Here is a 19,362-nt window from a genome sequence, read left to right as displayed (position 1 = left end):
AGAATCCTCTTCCTATAGTTCATTTCCCAAAACATCAGTGCTGAATTGTGCATTTTTTTAAAACAAAAATGGGGTAGACTTATCCATGAGCAAATTTTGAATGAAATATTAGAAAAAACCCTCAATGCTGTATCTGCAATGTAGACAATCATAAAAGTCCATTTTGTTTAGAAGTTTTAGAACTCATACTTTTGTGTTCCAATTTGCATTATAATGTACTAAAATGCCTGTACAGAAGGCATGGAAAAGGGGGTGGTCTTTCACCATGTGAACTACTCCTGTTTGCCATCTAGAACTTGAAGGGGGGAAAATCAACTTACAAAACAAAAATGAAAAGAGACATGGTAACTTGCAAATTCTTCAGTTTTTCAATTTATGCAAAAGATGCCTAAAGACAATTCCTTACTGCTTTGCTAAGCCAAATCTGCTTTCTTAAACTTGTCTTTTATTGACTTAGAGGATACTAAAATCATATCACACTAACCACAGTATAGAAATAAAGCGACCTTCTCTCCAAAGAGGGAGATGGTTTCTGGGTGTTTGTGACTCATTTTTAGACAAACCAAATGGCAGTTACTGTGACTTTGGCCTTCTGCGCTTGCCTTCTGTTTGTCTGTCTGTTCACCTGTCTGTCTGTTGTTCTAACAAGACATGTACATTGTGAAGTCCCTGAACAGTAGTGATGTGACCCTGTGCATCTTGGATTCATGCTTGTCTGATCCTGTAGCAAACTGACACTTCTTTAGCTCCTTAAAGCATATGGGTACCCCAAAGGAATTCCAGATTTTAGAACATAATGATAAATTTAAGGACTAGGTTTGGATCAAATGAATGTTGGGGTGGTCGGGGGAATCAAAGTCATTCTCTTGGCACCCAGATATCCGTATTTGAAAGCCTTTCTCTGAAAAGAAGCTCAACATATTCTTCTGTTTGAAACCAGCCCCAAATATCCTCACCAGAGACAAATGACCATGATACCTTTCCATCTGTAATTTATGAATGGATATCTATAATTTCACTTCACCTGTGGAAGGCAGGCAGGAAGGCAGGGAGGCAGGAAGGCAGGAAGGCAGGAAGGCAGGATGGAAAGAAGGAAGGGAGGGAGGGAGAGAAGGAAGGAAGGAGGGAAAGAAGGAAGGAAGGAAGGAGGGAGGAAGGAAAGAAGGAAGAAAGGAAAGAAAAGGGAAGGAAGGGGAAAAATAGAAGAGAATATTTTTGAACCTCAACATCGTGTTGTTCCTTTAAGCACAGAGCAGAATTCAGGAAGCTAGACTCTGGGTTCATAATTTAGATTGATATATTTCTTTTATTCCTCTTCTTCCCTAATTCACTAGGAACTGAATCAAGCGGTCAGAAATATTTTTTTGAATTGTCGAAAATCACTAAATGGATTTCTGACAGCTCAAAAAAATATTGACAGTTCCTTATGCTGAATGATTCACAAGGCCCCATTAACCACTACCCCCAGATCTATTTTTAGCCACATACAATTCATTACTTTTGAAGCTGTTAAAAACAATACTTAAAAGAAGGGAAAAAAGTGTTTTATGTCAGTCCAAATTTTTTCCTTTTTTTTTTAACTGGTGGAGCAATGTTTAAGGCGTTTTTTTTTTTTTTTTTTTTTTTTTTTTTTTTTTTTTTTGGGTTTTGTTTGGGGGGTTTTTTTTTTTTTTTTTTTTTTTTTTCATTGTTGTTTTAGGTTTGTGATTGGGGTGGTTTCTTTTTTATTGTTGTTTAGAGCCTTTTTTTTAAAGTCTATTTTCAGTTCTTTCAACTACCTACGTAGGACCATAGTTCCTGCCAGGAATCCATGCATCAGAAAAGATCAAAACCTGGCATGTTCATGAGCTCATTATTATTGAAATGAGCTCATATTACCCCTATTAATTTTCCCATCTTCCTATCAGTAATGAAGGAAGGCTGCCTGGCTCGAGGAAGTTTGCCCAATGGTATCCTTTCGCACTAGGCAAGGTTGAATGGGAAGCCAACGTCAGGGAGCCTGCCGGGTCTTGAGAGCCTTTTCTCTATGGGCTGCAAGCTCTTAGGCACTTCTCACCTTTTCCCAAAACAGCAGCACACAACACGCCCCTGACATTTCCCCACTATGTGCAAGCCCGGTTGCCTAGTCCACCTTTCAGCCTTTGGGCAGCAGACCCAGGGTTGTAAGCTGTGCCCCTCACCCCCCACCTCTTTCATGGGACTTGGGGACCCTCATGCCAGCCAAGCTTGAAGGCTTCCTGGTTGCTTCTGCATCAGAGGGTTCAGGGCCCTTGTCCCACCTTCCACTCCTGGGAAGATGCTGAAACTGACTCTGGCCACAAGCTGCCTATTTTTAGAGAGTGTGAGTTCTGCATTCTGTTTGGCCCCATTTCTTCTGCCTCCTCTTGCTTTAGTTTGGGAACAGGCAGGAAAAGATCCTCCCTGGCTCTTGCATTTGCCTGGGGATAGGGCCACTGCCCTCTTGCCTCTAGGATGGGTCTGGCTCTGCCAGTTCTCATCCCACTCCCCCCATATCTGGCCCACCATAATTGCAGTTCTCTTCTCATTTTCTTGCGGGCGACTGTGGTATCCCAGAAGGTCCAGACATATTCATCCTTTCTAAAAGTTACCATCTAGGAGGAACACATAAATCCACATGGGCTGTTTTTTGTTTGTTTGTTTGTTTCTTAAGTAGTGTAATTCACTCTCTTTTTAGCATGACAGGAAGCACAAGTGACATTTGTAAGCCTTAAACCCCCACTAGCTTCCCTTTGCGAGGGTGGAAGTGATATCGGCACAATGAATAAAATATTTCTAATGTTTATTCCTCCTTCTCTTCTTCACTCAAAGTAGATACGGGTTTCTAAATCCGCCTACCAGGCTGATCACTATTTCTCCTTAAGAATCTGGGCTTTGTCAGACCAAAGCATCATTCCTAGATTTCTCATTTCAGATGGATAAAGTTCAGGGCTGGTTTTGTCTGGTTAGTAAACCTAAATCCCCACTTTCATGATTATAGAAACAGGCTTATAGGAGGAGCTAATGTTCCTGTGTTTCTTAAGGAAGAGCTCTGTTCTCAAGGGGTGTAAAAGTGTTTGAAGAAGCATCAGAAATACCTAGTTCAAATCATATAAACTCCCCACAGATCTCAGCAGCTCCTTCAACCCTTGCTGTTGATTTGGAGAAGGTGGTGTCTCACCCTAGTCTGTGGGTGATACTCATATTGCAGGCTGTACTTTCAGGATCTTCTGTCATTTCTGCATGCCTTCTTCCTAACTTTTAAAACTCTGGTCCTAAATTCCTTGGTGCCATAGAGCCAGGGTCCTGGCCAGTGTGCCCTGCCTATCCTAACAGCCAGTGGATTCCTAGCTCTGGTGCAGAAGGAGAGCCATCGAGGGGAGAAGCCAACCCAGCCATTTGGGTGGGGAGACGCCTGTTGCATATGACAGTGTCGAGAGCTTGAGTGGGAATTTTCTAAAGCTCTTTCCACAGAGGATAGCACACTGCCTGTCAGAGACATATTATAATAATCCCAAGGAAGAGGTTAAGCCATCTTGGATTAAGCCAGAGGACAGGCATCCTTGTTTCCACAGTGGGTCAGATCCCACTAGGGGTCTGATCTCATTATAGGAAATCCCACTCCTATCAAATCCTTAGTTTCTTGAGGTGACTTCCAGTCTCCAGGAACGAGTCACATTTCTTTATTCTGTGAAAGAACATAACGTACAAGGGTGCTCCAGTGCTATCGGAGAACTCGGAGGTGCCCTTCGTTTTATTGGAATGTTTGACCTTGGTTTTGTAATGGGACAGGCTCCACATGAGTATTGAAAGGCAGAGAGAGGAAGGCCAGAGCAGTGTTTGCATCCATGGACAAAGCAAGGCAGACAAGCCCAGTCCAGCTAGAGAAACGCTAATGCACTGTTGGGTCGGCACTTGGCTTGGAAGGGGCAAGCTTCCCTGTGCACACAGCACCAAGGCTGGTCTGCACAGCACCCATGGGGCCCGCTGCATGGAGCGGTTAAAGAGTGTGTTTTATCTGGGATTTTGTGGATTTGGATAGCAACCAGATCACCCTTACTCCTTGCCTTTCAAACCTAAGAGAGACGGCCAGGGCATGGAGTTGTTGTGTGTCAGGTCTCCCAAGCAGGCTTTGCACTGTGTCCTTTGGTGGACCCAGGGGTAGGCAGGACAGAGAAGAATGAGTAACAGATGAATGGGAAAGCAGGGAAAAGAACACACTTCCCTTTGCCCCAAGGAGCTCTGCTCTGTAGTGATTGCCACCCAGGGAAACCTGGCTGAACTGGAGCATCTGTGAGCAGGCTGAGGGCAGGCACTGCAGCTCACACCTGTAATCCCAGCACTCTGGGAGGCCGAGGGAGGGGCGTCGCTTAAGCCCAGGAGTTCAAGGCCGCTGTGAGCTAGGATTGTGACATTGCACTCAAGCCTGGGTGACAGAGCAAGACCCCTTCTCTAAAATAAACATGAAATAAATAAATATCAGCATGTTGATCATGGGCACAAAGCCCTATGTGCAGTGGCTACCAGACCTAGTGACCCAATGGGCCTGGGAGGAAGTGAGGGAGAATGCAAGCCCATTAACAGCAGTCGTGCTAACATCTCTAGCTTATCATCCTCAGGTTATTGGGCAACTGGCTTCCCCAACCCAAATTATATCCAAGACTATGGAATAAGGGTACTCTGGGCTTCCACGCTAGTGAAATGATTGGGACCCACACCCAAGAATTCAGGCCCACTGAAACCTCTTCAACTTACATATTTTTAAATGTGTGATGAATGAACCAGGACAACCAAAGCTGAACTCTCTTAAAATGTGACTTCTCTTCTCCCTAAGCCTTATGGCATTCTTGGCATAGGCAGCCTACCTTTTTTTTTTTCCTTTTTTTCGAAGATGAAGTTTTGCTCTGTTGCCCAGGCTGGAGTGGAGGGGCACGATCTTGGCTCACTGCAACTTCTGCCTCCTGGGTTCAAGTGATTCTCCTGCTTCAGTCTCCCGAGTAGCTGGGATTACAGGCATGCGCCACCACAGCTGGCTAATTTTGTATTTTTAGTAGAGACAGGGTTTCACCACGTTGGTCAGGCTGGTCTCGAACTTCTGACCTCAGGTGATCCGCCCACCTCAGCCTCCCAAAGTGCTGGGATTATAGGCATGAGCCACCATGCCTGGCCAATACCTACTGTTTTACCAGCTACTCAGTCTAAAGCAACAGGTAGCAGATATTTTCTTAAAGGGCCAAAGAATAAAAGTATTGGCTCGCAGGCCATGGGGTATCTGTGGTGACAACCCAACTCTGCTTTGGAGGTAGCACCGCAGCCACCGTAGACAATAGGAAAATGACGGCTGTGGTTGCGTTCTATTAGAACTTTAGGTACTGACACAGGTGGTGCGCTGGAATTGGTCCACAGGGTCTTAGTTGGTCAACACCTGCTCTGGTGTAAAGAGGAATGTGTTCCCGTGGTCGTCCCTAGGGAATGTATTGTGCAAAAACCAGTCCTCTGTTAGTCCACTGGACGGTGAGATGGTGACGGGAAACCTCTCATCAGCAGCAGCAGGGCCCCATCCATGGTCTGGTAATGCCAAAGCCAGAGACGTGAGAGAGACTTTCCAGAGGTAGAGGACTTGTTGACCCAGATGGGCTGGTACCTTGTTTCTGGGAAACCACACCTCTGCGTATATATACATTAAAGACTTCCAGGAGAACACCCCAGCACAGTGCAACCCAGAGCTGCCCCCTCACAGCCAGCACACACAGAAGAAGAAGGAGGCAGTGGCTGTGTGTTGTCTCTGAAGCCAGCTTGCTCTGTGAAAGCCTGTTTCCTCACTGATGGAAGGAAGCATAGGGATGAAATAGATGATAGAGATAAAAGAGCTTGGATCAGTGCTTCTCAGTTGAGCTTGCATGACGTTGCGGAGCTCAGCATCCACGTGAAACTGTTGCAAGGAGATGATGTCAGTGTGCAAACATCTTCGGGTCGCAATCGTCCCTTAAGCACGGCAGCCAGCAACCTTACCTCCATCAGTGTTAGAGAGGCACGTTTCATTTCCTCACTCCGGCCGTGATGCATGGTTGATAGCTCTTTCTTGGTTTGTGGGGAAGTTTGCTTTGAAGATGATTCTGGCAATTTTGTGATGACCTCCCATCCCAATGGTTACTCCATCCTGTTACTGATACCAGGCAAGTGCTTGGGGGTAGGAAATGAGTCCTGCCCCGCCTCAGTCTTTGACCAAGAAATGGCAAAGGTCTGCAGTCAGTTAGAGACCTGTAAGGAGGCCATGGCTGGGGTATGAAATACACAGTGAGGGCCGCAGATGCTCAGACACCCTGAGTATAGGCTGTGATACACAGTCTATGGTTACTGGTACATTTTTCATCTTGTGCAAGAGTCTACAACCTGCTGGTTCTGATGAACAAGGGAGGTGAAGGTAGGAAAATGGCACAGGAAGACAACCACAAAATTCCAATCTGCCAAGTGTGTGGGAGTGCAGGCTGTACCCAGCTAGCACAAGAAGGCAATTGGCTTGGGGGTGTGGGAGACCTGGGGCATCGCCACTGCAAGATCTTTTTGTCTCTGCTGCCGCCTTACTTTATTTAAAGACAAATGTGCTCTCATACCTCTTCCTTTTCTTTTTTGTGAGCTGATTCTTACATGGATTGGCCTCAGAGACTATGGATAAAGCACACCTTTGCGTTCACCTCCTTTGCCCAACCGGATAATTTACAGATTAGCTATTGACCTCTACCGTCTGGCCTGCTCTCATTCATACTGTGTGTCCAGGGCCTGACATTAGACCCCAGGAGGGAGGACCATTTGGCCTGCCTTGAAGTCCAAGGGCAGAACCTTGTGAGTTAATGCAAATCACTGCCCTGTTCTGCCCCTGCTGGCTGCCTTGCAACCTGCTGCAGAGCTTTTCTCTTTGACTCTGGAGGGACAAACACAGGCAATGTCCCCTGGGATCTCCAGCACCTGGAGCAGGTTCTCCCCAACCCTCCTCCAGAGCCCTGCTGTATGCACTGTGTCTGATGGAGTGGCAGCCTCTCTGGATGGCAGCTCTCTCCAAACTCCAAAGGCATTCTTCTTCTGTTCTCCTTCCCTCTTTTTAAATTAAATGGGAATGCCACTGACGTGATGTCGTTTGCACTGCAGGATGACAGAACTGTTGTGTGAATACCATTGTATTTGCCAAATGGTCCACTCGTCATTTCAGAACAAACAAATGGATGGTGTCTGTAAGTCGGCAAACACTGGTGACATTTAGCCTTGTTTATGTTCCTTTCCTTTTGCTGCATATTTTTGGCTCCAAAAGCTACTGGCTGAATCAACAGGGCCTCTGAATCAGGAGAGAAGTCTGGTAGCATTAATTTTAGTTGCTATGTCCATATTCTCTTTGGATTGCATGAATCCTACTGCTCAGGACCAAGCCTAGGTGAGAGGAGAGGGCAATCAGCCTCTTTGGTTAAAAAAAAAAAAGATATATATATATATATATCTTTTCCCGCCCCTGGTAATGACTTAAGATTGGGAGGAAGGAAGAGAGTATTGAGAGGAGAGAGTGTTGTCGGAAAAGACACCCACATCACTGAGGAAATGTAAACCCTCCAGTCAGACCCAGCCACCGCCATCTGAAATAGGAACGGTGTGAACACATCCATTCTTAAGTGGGTGCAGGTACCCTGGGTCTAAGCTTTGGCGTCTACCTTTTTAACTGCTGAATCAAAGCGCTGGTTGAAACTGACAACTATCTAGACACAGGCTACATCTTACCTGCTGAAGGCATCAGGTTTTTTCTTTTTCTTTTTAATTTCAGATGTTGTGTGCAAAGCCCAGGTTTCAAATAAGCAGTAATTACCTCCTATTACTTAGTGTTGATCAACAGCACCTCTACATCTAATTGCCAACCTGCCCTAATCATGTTGACTATTCTTGCTTTAGCCAGAGACAGAAGGACCAAATTTTATAAATACCACTTTATTGTCATCATTCCATTAAACAATTAGGGAATGTGGCCCTGCCCTTGCTTTCAAATGCCTCTAGCCCTGATGGTTTCTGGATTATTTAATAAATCTGAACATTTTCTTGCAGGTAAGTGACACTCCCTGTCCTAGTCGGTCTATCTGGACTTGCCCTTGTCTGTTCGTGGTCCTCGGTGGTTATCTGCAGCTTGTTAATCGTGTAAAGTCAAGAGAAGAATGTATACACATATGTGTGTTGAATAAATAATTACTATTGGCATAGGTATGTGTATACACACGGCGCACCAACCTACAGTATATATAGCAGAGAATCAGAGGCTAAAAATATTACCCCATATGTTCCACTATTAGTCATGGATTGCAAAGGCTTAGTAACTTGAGCAGGAGAGAAAACTCCCTCAAAGTCATAAATCCTGACTGACAACTGCTGGTGGATGACAGATCCCTTCACCTGTGGGCAACCTGGCTGGGGGTGGGGTCTGTTCCACCAGCTCACCTGAGCGTGTAGAGGTGGGTCCTGCAATGGTCTCGTGGGTATTACTGCTTGTGTCTGATTGTCCTGTATTTTGTAACACTTTAGAAGAATACAGAAAAGTGCAGTAATTCTCTTTCTCCATAGTATTTAAGCAGAAATATTGCTAGTTTAATATTGTGTCAGGTCGTCCTATTAACCAGGAGCAGATGACAGTAAAATTTCCGTGAATAGCACCTTGACATCTACAACCTAAAAATGGTGATTGAAGCAAAATGTGTAAACTTGTACGGGGTGATTGTGTGCTTTGGAACAGAGTATTGTTGAAGTAATTAGAAGATATATTAAGGTGTTCCTGGTAATGAAGGCATGTAAGTTATAATAATTGTAGCTTTCTGAATAAGTGTCAAACTATATCTTTAAGTGTGCTGTATGCTGAGTTACAAGTTAGGTCATTTATGAATGGAATGTAAAATAATACTAAAAATGCTTCAATAACTTATCTTGGTATTGCTAATAAAAAAAAAAGCTGTGAAACATTAGTGTAGTTTTGAGTCATTATGTTAACTCATTCCGCAACACCCCCCTCACCCCCTGACATTCTTCTCTCTGTTGAAAGCCTCAACAGGACATTCAGGGAATGCCATTTACCCTGTTTCTTGGGCTGTTTGCCTGGGCAGATCGTTGCATTTTTCTATCCACCCTTTGGTGGGTCCTGTGAGTAACAATTCATAAACATGCAAGTGGAAAAGGACCTTCCAATTTGGGTGGATGACTGTGGCGGGTGGGGGAGAGTCAGGCGACATGGGCCCATTTCTCTGTACAAGTGACTTTGAGGTGTCTAGGCCCCACAACCGCCCATGGGAACTGTGGCTGGGGCGGTGGCGGTGGGGGTACTTGGGCACGGAGTATGCAGGTCATCATGCCCCATCCCAGATGTGGAAACACTGACACCCAGCCTTCCTGCAGCAAATCTGAACATGTTCTTTTCATCCTGTGAAGGGGTAGTTTGTAATGAAGAGACTCAGGATTCGTGGAGGTGGAATCTTTATATACTGCTGACCTTTTTGGGCTGTACCTGTGTTTGCTGCAACAGGCTTTTGCCTGTTCTTCCACTTTGCCTCCTGGTGGGGAGAGATACGGGAAGGACCGATTTTGCTTTTTGCTTGTGTTGCTTGGTTTTGTGGTCCGTGAGCTGGACTTTAGGGTCCTGCCATTTCAACGGTGTTTCCAAGCTTCTTTGCTTGGGTGTGTTTTGTAAACTTCTAAATTCAATGACCATCCCTGCGCCCTTGTCTAACTGGTCCTGTTGGGGGACTCGGGGTAGGACACAATCTCAAGCCCCAAGTACGTTCTTCACACCCCCAAATAAATAAAGTGTCCTCTGTGTAACGAGGGAACGGAAAGCCAGAAATGCCCATCGGACAACCCTGGCCTCCACAACAGGACAATTGCATCACCCTAGCTGGTTGAAACATTGCCTCCTGTATTTCTCATAACACCTTTTCAAGTGACCCTGACTCCAAAGACCACATTATGGCATTAGGTTGTCTCTTATTTTGGGAAAGAGGTAAAAAGTGAGAGATTCGGAGTCTGAGAAGACGTGATAAAAGCTTCAAAGAGAAAATGTCGATTGTGAAGAAGGTTGTCAGATTTCCTGGTGGTCAGCGCCCACGACTGCTGCCTGATTCCCTTCGTATGAAGCTGGGAGTGCGTACCATGGGTTCCTATGGAAACTGTGATGGATCCCTAAATGCCTAGCAAAGGTAAAGTGAGTGACCCTAACTTCCAGGCCCCAGGTCTGCGTGGCCACATTTAGGCAGGGCCAGTTTCCACTGCCAGTGTACGTAGGCTAAGCCTGCACAAGAAGTAGGGCCTCAGGAGAGGTTTTTCTTTATTTGCAATGTCCCCTGAGTCTGAGGACCTGCCCCAAGGGGAATGGGGTGCACATCAAGGGAAAATTCCTCCCAGCCTTTTTCTCGGGGCCTCTGTCCAGGGCTGAGCACACTGTTCCTGGCATTACCGGTCATGTACACCCCACTGCCCACTTCCTGCAAACCTGGGGCACCACAGCTCCCGTAGGTTTTACCAGTCCTTCTCGGATGGGGCCCAGAGGGGTATAGATGGGATGTGGGGGGCTGGGCTTTGGAGGCAGAGGGAGTGCCAAGCCAGTGAGGGAGAGGCTGCGGAAGGGAACGGATCTTCCCAGCCCCTTGCGTTGACAGCCTGGAAGGCTCCCTGGAGCCATGTATTCAGGCGTCTGCTGTTCTCTCTTCCTTTCCACGGGGACCCAATCCCCCTAATGGAATCTCCAAGCTGGGGGACTCGGAAGCATTTCTGTTTCTAAAGCAGGGGGTATTTCCTGAGTTGCTCCCCAGTGGAAACTTCTCAAGCTTAGAGGATGCCTGTGTGGATTCTCATTCTCCTACTTTTATGAAGCCAGCTCCATCCTGCTCCCCATCTTCTCATTTCAGGGCAGTCACGCCGTGCACTCCCCCTGCTTCCCATCCACCTCATCCTCATCACCCCCATCCCTGGGTGATGACTCCTTTCTCACCAGTTGCATGTTCTTGGGAATATCCCGTTTTCTGCCTGCCGGGGAGCTGGGTGGATTCAGTTCTGTGGAATGAGCCAACTTCATTTCACAGCTCTGCAAGGGGGTTGGGAATTCTGTTTCTTGTGTGTTCCTTCCCCCTAAGTCACCATCCATCCCCAAGTGGGATTATTATAACAAGCTCACCTTCCCTGTATACTACCATCCATCCCCACACCTCCCCCATAAACCACCATCCATCCCTACATGGATATATAACAAGCCCACCTCCCCTGTAAACCACCGTCCATCTCTACGTGGAATTGTAACAAGCCGACTTTCCCCAAGCCATCACCCATCCCCACATGGGATTATAACAAGCCCATCTTCCCCCAAGCTACCACCCATCCCCACATGGGATTATAATAAGCTCATGTACCCTGTAAACGATCACCTATCCCCACATGGGATTATAACAAGAGCATGTCCCCTGTAAACCACCATCCATCCATACATGGAAATATAGCAAGCCCACCTTCCCCTAAGCCACCACCCATCCACACATGGGATTATAACAAGCCCCACCTGTTTGAATTCAGACCTGGAGCAAACGTAAACATCATCCATTGGATCTACCCTCAGCCTGAGACCTGGACCCTTCCTAACATGAACCCCCTGGTCTGGATCAGAGACCCCCTCTCTGCCCCATAGTATATAGAGCAGAGTTCCAAGGAGACATCTGTGACTTAAGACGAGAGAGGCCAGGGAAGGGCAGAGTGCCTTGCAGTAAGTCTTCAGATCCACTTCTCTATTTACACATGTTCGGAAGTGTGTTTGCTTTGATGAGATTGTAGATATTCTGGTTGGAGAAAAAGAATCTAAATGTTGGGAGATGATTATTCCATAAGTATAGTCACTTTTTCTCAAAGAAACTTCCCGATGATTAAATTACATCCCCAAATCAGCAGCAGCGCATTGGCAATATTGTCTCTGCGTAAGCAGATTCTGCCTCTGGAGCAAGGGATGCGCATTTTCAAGGTTAAAGTTGGGGAACTCTGCACAGCTATTTCATTAGCAAAAATAGCCATTTGTGCATCCAGACATTGGCTGGCTTCACGAGGGGTTTGTCTTTCATGTTCTTTGTGGAGTTGTCCAGACACACCCATCTAATGGTAACTCACTGCTCACAAGGTTAAGTTTTCTTTTTGAACTTCTGTTGTTGTCAAATTAACATAATATGCTCTCAATTATCCACATAAAAGGAGAAAGGCAACCAAGCGGGGAAAGCAAATTTGCAATTAATTTACCAAATTATTGCTCTTTTTATATGATGGACAAGTCGGTTTTTTCTTGAGTCAAGGGATTTGTCTGTCCTGGGGAGAGAGCTGGGGCTGACCACCGGGACAGGCCACTCCAAGGTGCGCCCTGCACGTGGGGAAGGGCTGAAGGTGGTTTTGCTGGGGTGCAGAGTGGCCCCGGTGGATAATTAGGGACTCACACTAGGATGAGTTCTTTCTTGTCAAGTAGAGGGGCCGTTAGTCCTCTCAATCCCCTAAGACTTCTTCAGCGACCTAGATGGGGTCTCCCTAGAGCAGATCCTGAGGTAAGGACGTGGATACAGGCAGTAGATGTGGGAGGTGACCCAGGAAGCATGAGTGAGGGAGCAGGGAAGGGAGACAGAGAAGGCAGGTAAAACAACAAGCACAGATGCACTCATGAGAGGGTCAGTACTGTAGGACTATAGGGGCTCAGCCCCTTTGGGGGTCCTCTAAGGTACTGTGTAGAGCTGCCCTTGGAACAGTCTCTTCAAGGATTGAAGGAGCCAGGGTATTTACACACCAGCTCTGTGTCTCCCAGCAGCTAAGGGTCCCTCCAGTGCACCTGATGGCCAACCATCCTTCCCATAGTGAGAGAAAGACCTCAGGCAGAAAGAAGCAAGGGGCCATTGGCATTGCCAGATAATCAGAAGGGAAGGAGTGAGGAACCAACAACCAACAGTGTCTGCTTCGAGTGGGAACGATTCTACACCCTCCTGGATCCCTTGTAGAAAGTCGCAGACCAACGAGAGCCATGGATGAGAACAGATGTGCATGTCATGGCTCCTGTGGGGAGGGAAGGCGTGGCCTCTCAGCTTAGGGGCCGGGTTATTGGAAGAATGATTGGCAGGCTGGCCTGGGGGTCAAGAGACCAAGCACCTTGCAGCAGTCATGTTCCAAGGAGCTTAGACAACTCACGTGTCCTCTTTGGGCGGCATTTTCTTGTCAGTTAAAGGAGGGAGCATTCCAGATGTCTGCTCCGGATCCTCCTACGTCTTAAACTCTATAGTCTCCATCACCCTTTTCTAGTCCTCACTTTTCAGATGACCCATGGGGACCCTGTCAGTCCTGGAGTCCCCATACCAGTAGGGCCCCTGAGATATGTTCTGGTTTTCCACAAACATAAGAGTGTGCAGGATTTCCATTTGGGCAAGGCCATCTGCCATTCCAGTGCACCGGCATGTAAAACTTGCCTTATCCTGAAGATATTTCTATTAAATTAGAAGAAGACCATTGAGGATTTTCTCTTTTAATTCTGGAAGTCTGTCAAAATAGAAAAAGAAAAGAAAAGAGAAAAGGAGATCAATGAAACTGGATTTTCAGCTCATGGAAGTGCAAGAAAAACCTGATTATTTGACTTTTTTTCTCTTTTCTTTTTCAACCTGTTGAGTTCACAGTTGAGCTTGAGAAGATTGTATTTTTTATGATGATCAGATTATCTTCGAGCGCTTTGCAGATACCAATGTGTGAATCCAGGGGGGGTCCCTTTTGGATATAAGTGCCTCCTACTTCCTTTCAATACATGTACCCGTCACACTTAGAGGGTGGGAACCCAGGCACTGAGAGATGCGGGCTCAGGCTCTCATCTTGCACACGTGGGGCATGGAAGCAGTTCACATTCACTTCCTTCTGCGCCTGTGACCGTTCCACTTTTCCATCCTGAGAATTCCTTTGGTCACTCAAAATCACTCTGGGCTTGCAAGCCCGGGGTAGTTTGGAACTGTATGCACTATCTCCACATGGGAAACCCTCAAGTCCTTGGCTTTTTGCTTTCAACTGGACATCTTGTCATAGGCATTTCTTAATGCAATTGCCTCAGTATTATCATCCATCAAATGAGGCACTCGTGTATCCTTTAAGAGAATAAAGTGAATATGAAGAACTTGGAAGTTGTCGAGTCACCCTCATTTCAATTATTTCAGGCTTTCGGAAAGCCATGTAGGCTCCAGGCAGAGCTTCGATGAAGACCCAGAACCCACTAAAACCCTGCCAAGTGGCTGGAGAATCAGGGCAGGCTATTATAAATCATGGCGCCCCGCCCTCATCCTTGCCAATTTGTACTCACCGCTGGAAGGCCTCTTTCTGGATGGACCATCTGGGATTCTTCCCATCCCTGGGGTGAACACATCTGGAGGTCTGTTGGGGAACCCATATGATAATTCAACAAGCCCATTCCTGCGATGGACAGACACACCCCCATTGGCTCCAACTGAGCTGTTTTCACTGTTTTCTAGTGGTAAAAAGTATTTACCATTAGGAAGTTTTAAAAAATCATCTCTGGTGGCCAATCGGTGGCCAAGATTCTTGTATCAGTGGCTTTTGGGTTACATTAAGACTTTGGGCTCTAGAACTGTCCTTTCTAAATGATACCCAGTAATTTAATTTTAAATCACAAAGGGAATTTCTTTGAGGCTTTTGAGGTAAATGCCCCTGCAAAGTGAATGATCCCTTCTAATTCGCACAGGTTAAACACCTGGATTTCATGTTGGGGTGGTTTTGTGAAGTCCCCAGTTTTATTTTGCGACAGTGGATTTTGGATTTTGCAACAGGAAGTGTTGTGTGAGGTGGGTGATGAGACTGGGGTTTGCCAGGCAGGCTGACCTCACATCCCAGAAGACACAGGAGGGAGAGGCGCTGGGCCTGATGGATGCTCCAGTGGTGGGAAGAGGGATTCCTATGGGCCCCTTCCCCAGCCTGACAACCCCTGCAGATGAGCCCAAGGACAGGCTGGGGCCCACAGGCCTGGAACCTCCAGATGGACTCACATAATTCCCACCATGTCAAGGTGTCTCTGGGATGGGGCAGCGAGGAGGCGTAGCCCCAGGGGCCTGGGATGGGGGCACCAAAGGAGAAGGAGAGTGCCACAGAGGATCTGAGGGCTAAGGGGTGAGAGAGAAAACAAGTAAGAAGAGAGTAGAAGAGAAATGATGGAGGTTGCATCCAGAGGAGAGGAAAGAGTGGAAGAAATGGGTGAAGAGGAGAGAGAGAGAGAGAGAGAGAGAGAGAGAGAGAGAGAGAGAGAGAAAGGAGGCCAGTAGAGACGAAAGGATCCTGGCAGGGAAACTTTCCTGAAGCCTCCTGGGGCTGTAGGTGCCCAGGCTGATGGGATGGGTCCTCCCACTGCTGGTGGTCCTGGTGGTCGGGCTGGGGAGAAGGGTGCTCAGTGGCTGTGGGTAGAGATGTTGGGGAGGGTCAGGGAGACCCCCAAGTGCAGCTCCTGGCGCTCGGGCTGGAGCTCCAGCAGCGCCTTCTCCCGCTTGCTCCACTCCCACCGCCAGTTTCAGGAGGAAATGCTGCAGCTTAATCAGAATTATTTACAAGATAATGGTCCATTGTTTGCACTGAGACAGATGTTGTCTGTGGGAACTTTGTGTTTTATGCTCTTTTCCCTGCTCTGCCTTCACTGGGTGCAGATGGGATGGAAGTAATGTGAGTTATGACTCCAAGGATTGGAAACGGGGAGACGCTCCACTACTGCCTGGGCTCGGCTGGGCCCAGAGCTGGGCTGGCACCAGGCGGGCAGGGGTGGAGAACAGCCACTGTGGCTGCAAGGCTGTGATTAAGAAGGTCTTACTTCCTAGAGGGGTGGGTCCGTGGCATTGCCTTGTCCGGGAAGAACTCTGATTAAGATGCACTTCTGTTTGTTGCATTGGGAGGTCACCGTTGACATCTCAAACGAGGGTGGCCATCTGGTCCTCTTTTTGCCAAAAGGAAAGCTCGGCCCCTCTGGGGTGGGGACTGTGTAGACTCCCTTCCTTTTTTTTTTTTTTTTAACTTAACTGATAGCTTCTTCTTGGTCTTCTGGGGTCATTTAGGAAGCCAGATCGGGGCTTGTGACTCCCTGCCCTCCTTCTTCAAGGGTGAGGTCAGCTGAGTGAATCTACTGACCCGGGGAGAGAGCATGTTGCAGAGGAGGAAAGATGGGGTGATCTGGGGAGACTTGGCCTGCTACTGGACTTACTCCGAGCCTTGCCCCGGTGTGGGCCCACCCTCCTGTGAAGCCCCCAGGCCAACCAGGCCTTCAGCACTTCTGGACCCCAGCCACTTCTGCGTAACCAGACACCCTCTGTCATTATCAGAACCCATTTTATGAATGAGGAAGCTGAGGCCAAGGGACGCAAGGCGGCTTGCCCACAGTCTTTTTTCTTTTTCTTTAAAAAATGTTCTGTTTGTTTTTATATATTTAGGGAGTAGACGTGCAGATTCCTTGCGTTGCGTGTGAAGTTCGTACTTTTAGTGTATCCGTCACCTGAATAGTGAACGCTGTACACAACAGGTGAATTTTCAACCCTCACCCCCTCCCACCTTTCCACCTTCTGTCATCTCCAATGCCTGTTGTCTGCTCTTGCTGTGATTTTCTACTCTTCTAGCGCCTCAGGTCATGACCTTCCCACTCCAGGGGCCCCTGTGAGCCTCAGCTTGGCCAGCTGAACACCGGGCATGAAGAAAGCTGTTGCACAGTCAGGGAAGGGAATTCCCTGAGACACACACCTCCGATGCCAAGCATTAAACCTGATAGCCCATCTCACAGATGACAGCAATCAGTGTCGCCAACCGCGTCACACCAGTCCTCCAAGACACAGCATTTCTAATGTCAGGCTGGGGCCACCAATAAACAGAAAACACAATCCAAGTAATAAAATATCCCAGGTCACGTTTGGATGCTAAAATCAAGCAATCGTGGAATAAAGAAAGTCACTTTCATGGCAACTATGTAAAATCAGTCCTGGCCTTTGGGCAGCCTAGAGGAAAATTCAGTAGGCCACGGCTCCTAACCCTGCGCCACACCCTGACTGTCTATGAGGGGTCACCCAGGAATCAGTTACCAACGGGACGTTTTGTTCCATTCAAAAACCAGCCATGTGGGGGCATCCTGGGTCTAGGGCAGATGACTGTTTCCCCAAAATATCTCCATGCCCAAGGAACGGCTCCCTTTATCCCAGCAGCAGGATCTGGTCCTCCGAAATCACCCACTAACCTTCCAAGCAAAGTTGTAAATAGTAAAGACTTCCTCTGTGCCAAGTCCTGTTCTAAGCCCCATACAGATGAGAGTGCAAATTAGACTCTTACATTTCATCCTCATGAAAACCCGAGGATGTGGATGGAGTACTTATTATTCTCATTTTACATATGGGGAAACTGAGTCACCGAGCAGCATCTAGTTGCACCAAAGATCACTCAGCATGTAAACAATAGGGCAGGGCTGAGATTCGGGGCTGGACAGTGGAAGTCCCTGCATGTGGCCTCTCTGGACAGTGGAGGTCCCCACGTGTGGCCTCCCCAGGTAGTAGAAGTCCCTGGGAGTGGCCTCTCTGGGCAGTGGAGGTCTCTGCGTGTGCCTTTCCATGCAGTGGAGGTCCCTGTGTGTGGCCTTTCCGGGTAGTGGGGTTCCCCACGTGTGACCTTTCTGGGTAATGGAAGTTCCTGGGAATGGCCTGTCTGGGCAGTGGTGGTTCCTGGGATTGGCCTCTCTGAGCTGTGGAGGTCCCTGGGAGTGGCCACTCAGCTGCCTCACCTTGTGGGTGCTTTTCTGTGCCTTTAATACACATTTGAGATGCATTAAAAATAAAGAAACCAACCAACAGTGCATAACAACAGCCAGTTCCTGCCAGCCTGCCAGGTTCATGTCAGGAGGGAATGGGCCATTTCTGAGCAGCGATTCTGCGACTGGGTGATCCTAACCTGCGACAGAGCCTGGGGAGCCCTGTCCTGGAGCACGCAGGCGGGGCACTGGGTGGGGACCAGGTGCTTGGGTTGTGACCCGAGTGGCTTTGGACCTGCCACATGACCCTGAGCAGATCTCCTCCTGTCCCCTCAGTGTCCTCACCTCTCCATAAATGACAAAGTCGCAGTGATAACCGAGTCCTTCCACGTGACAGTCTGCGAATCAATTCTTTTTAGGACTATATTTATTCAGTCATTTTCCAGCCTCAGGGAATAAAAGCAAAAACCTGTCATCTCCCTCCTTCCCCCGCAGTGAGAGGGCCCCGAAGAAAACTGACCCCCACCTTGCAATTGTTCCCTGAGGTCTGGGGGAGCATAGAGAGTGGGTGGCCCAGGGCTCCAGCTGCCCCTCCCTGCCCCCAACCTCGACAGCAGCAGAGGTCAGACCAGGATAATATTTATCAACCTTATTCTCATTGTGCCGGGCTCTGACCAAAACCCAGCGTCACTGGAGATCCCAGATTATGTCTTTTAAGGTCCTACAGAGCCGCTTCACATGTGCCCAATTACCTCTGTCAGGCAGGGGGAAGGAGGTCCCCCTCGGTGGGTGGGATCTGAACTTGAGCTTCCAGAGGTCGATGGCTGGGATCTTAGGCCTTTGAGCCTGTCACTCCCCGATAGCCAGACCTTTTCTGTTAAAACTGTTTAAATTACAAACCAGTAATAAAAGGATCATATGTGTTTCCCACAGAACAGGTTCTTTAGGGCTATTATGATAATTAAAAACATATGGTGCCTGTGCCAGTCTGAAAGAAACCACAGATGTACAAATTAGGTATTATATAAGGGCTTTCTGCTTTTGCCCTTTTAGAAACATCAAGCTGGAGAAGTTTAAAGAGATAAAAATGGCAATTGTGCCGATAGTAGGTAGCATTTTGGTTTTAGAATCATTAAATACATAAACCCATTTTTTTTAATACTTCGTAGGAATAAACAGCTTCTGATATGTGAAGGAAGTGAGGAAAGTACCCAGAGGTTGGGAGTTTCCAGGGGAAGAGGCACCATGTTCCATCTCACGAGATCTTGGATGCCATGAAATCGTTCGCATTTTCTATGACATTGTTCTGCACAAAGAGGATTATATTTATTAAATATTGAATTATGTTAAAATTGAATTGATGGAAGCAAAGATGAGGATTTCTTTACATTAAACTTTTTACTTTTTAAAAGGCAAAGATGCAAGTATTGATTAGTCTAGAAATAGTCATTTGTTTTAATTTAAAATACGCAATTGATTTTGAGAAGGTGATAAATACTGCTAATAAAAAAAAAAAAAAAACTCGGGAGGATTTCCACGGCTCCCTGTCAATCGTTTTCCAATGCAGGCATATGGGGCAGGTCCAATCT

At 47.2% G+C, this 19,362-nt stretch overlaps 1 protein-coding gene across 15 annotated transcripts in view; it reads left to right on the top strand.

The window, feature by feature from the left end:
• The window catches only part of ZNF536 (zinc finger protein 536), a 488,765-nt gene that overhangs the window by 325,816 nt on the left and 143,587 nt on the right, over positions 1 to 19,362 (top strand). For 2 of the 15 annotated variants that reach the window (XM_017952359.3, XM_017952360.3), the window contains one exon: positions 8,080 to 8,984. The exons of 12 other annotated variants lie outside the window; for them this stretch is intronic. In XM_017952359.3, the coding sequence (XP_017807848.1) occupies positions 8,080 to 8,087 (8 nt within the window). In that variant the 3' untranslated portion in view covers positions 8,088 to 8,984. Of the gene's footprint in view, positions 1 to 7,143; positions 8,985 to 19,362 lie in introns of those variants that run through there. One more of the 15 variants, XM_021930968.2, reaches the window with a different exon arrangement.

Source organism: Papio anubis, chromosome 20, assembly GCF_008728515.1.
Source record: "Papio anubis isolate 15944 chromosome 20, Panubis1.0, whole genome shotgun sequence".
Taxonomy (NCBI): domain Eukaryota; kingdom Metazoa; phylum Chordata; class Mammalia; order Primates; family Cercopithecidae; genus Papio; species Papio anubis.
Note: the sequence above shows the minus strand (reverse complement) of the source record. Positions and strands in the feature narration are given on the sequence as shown.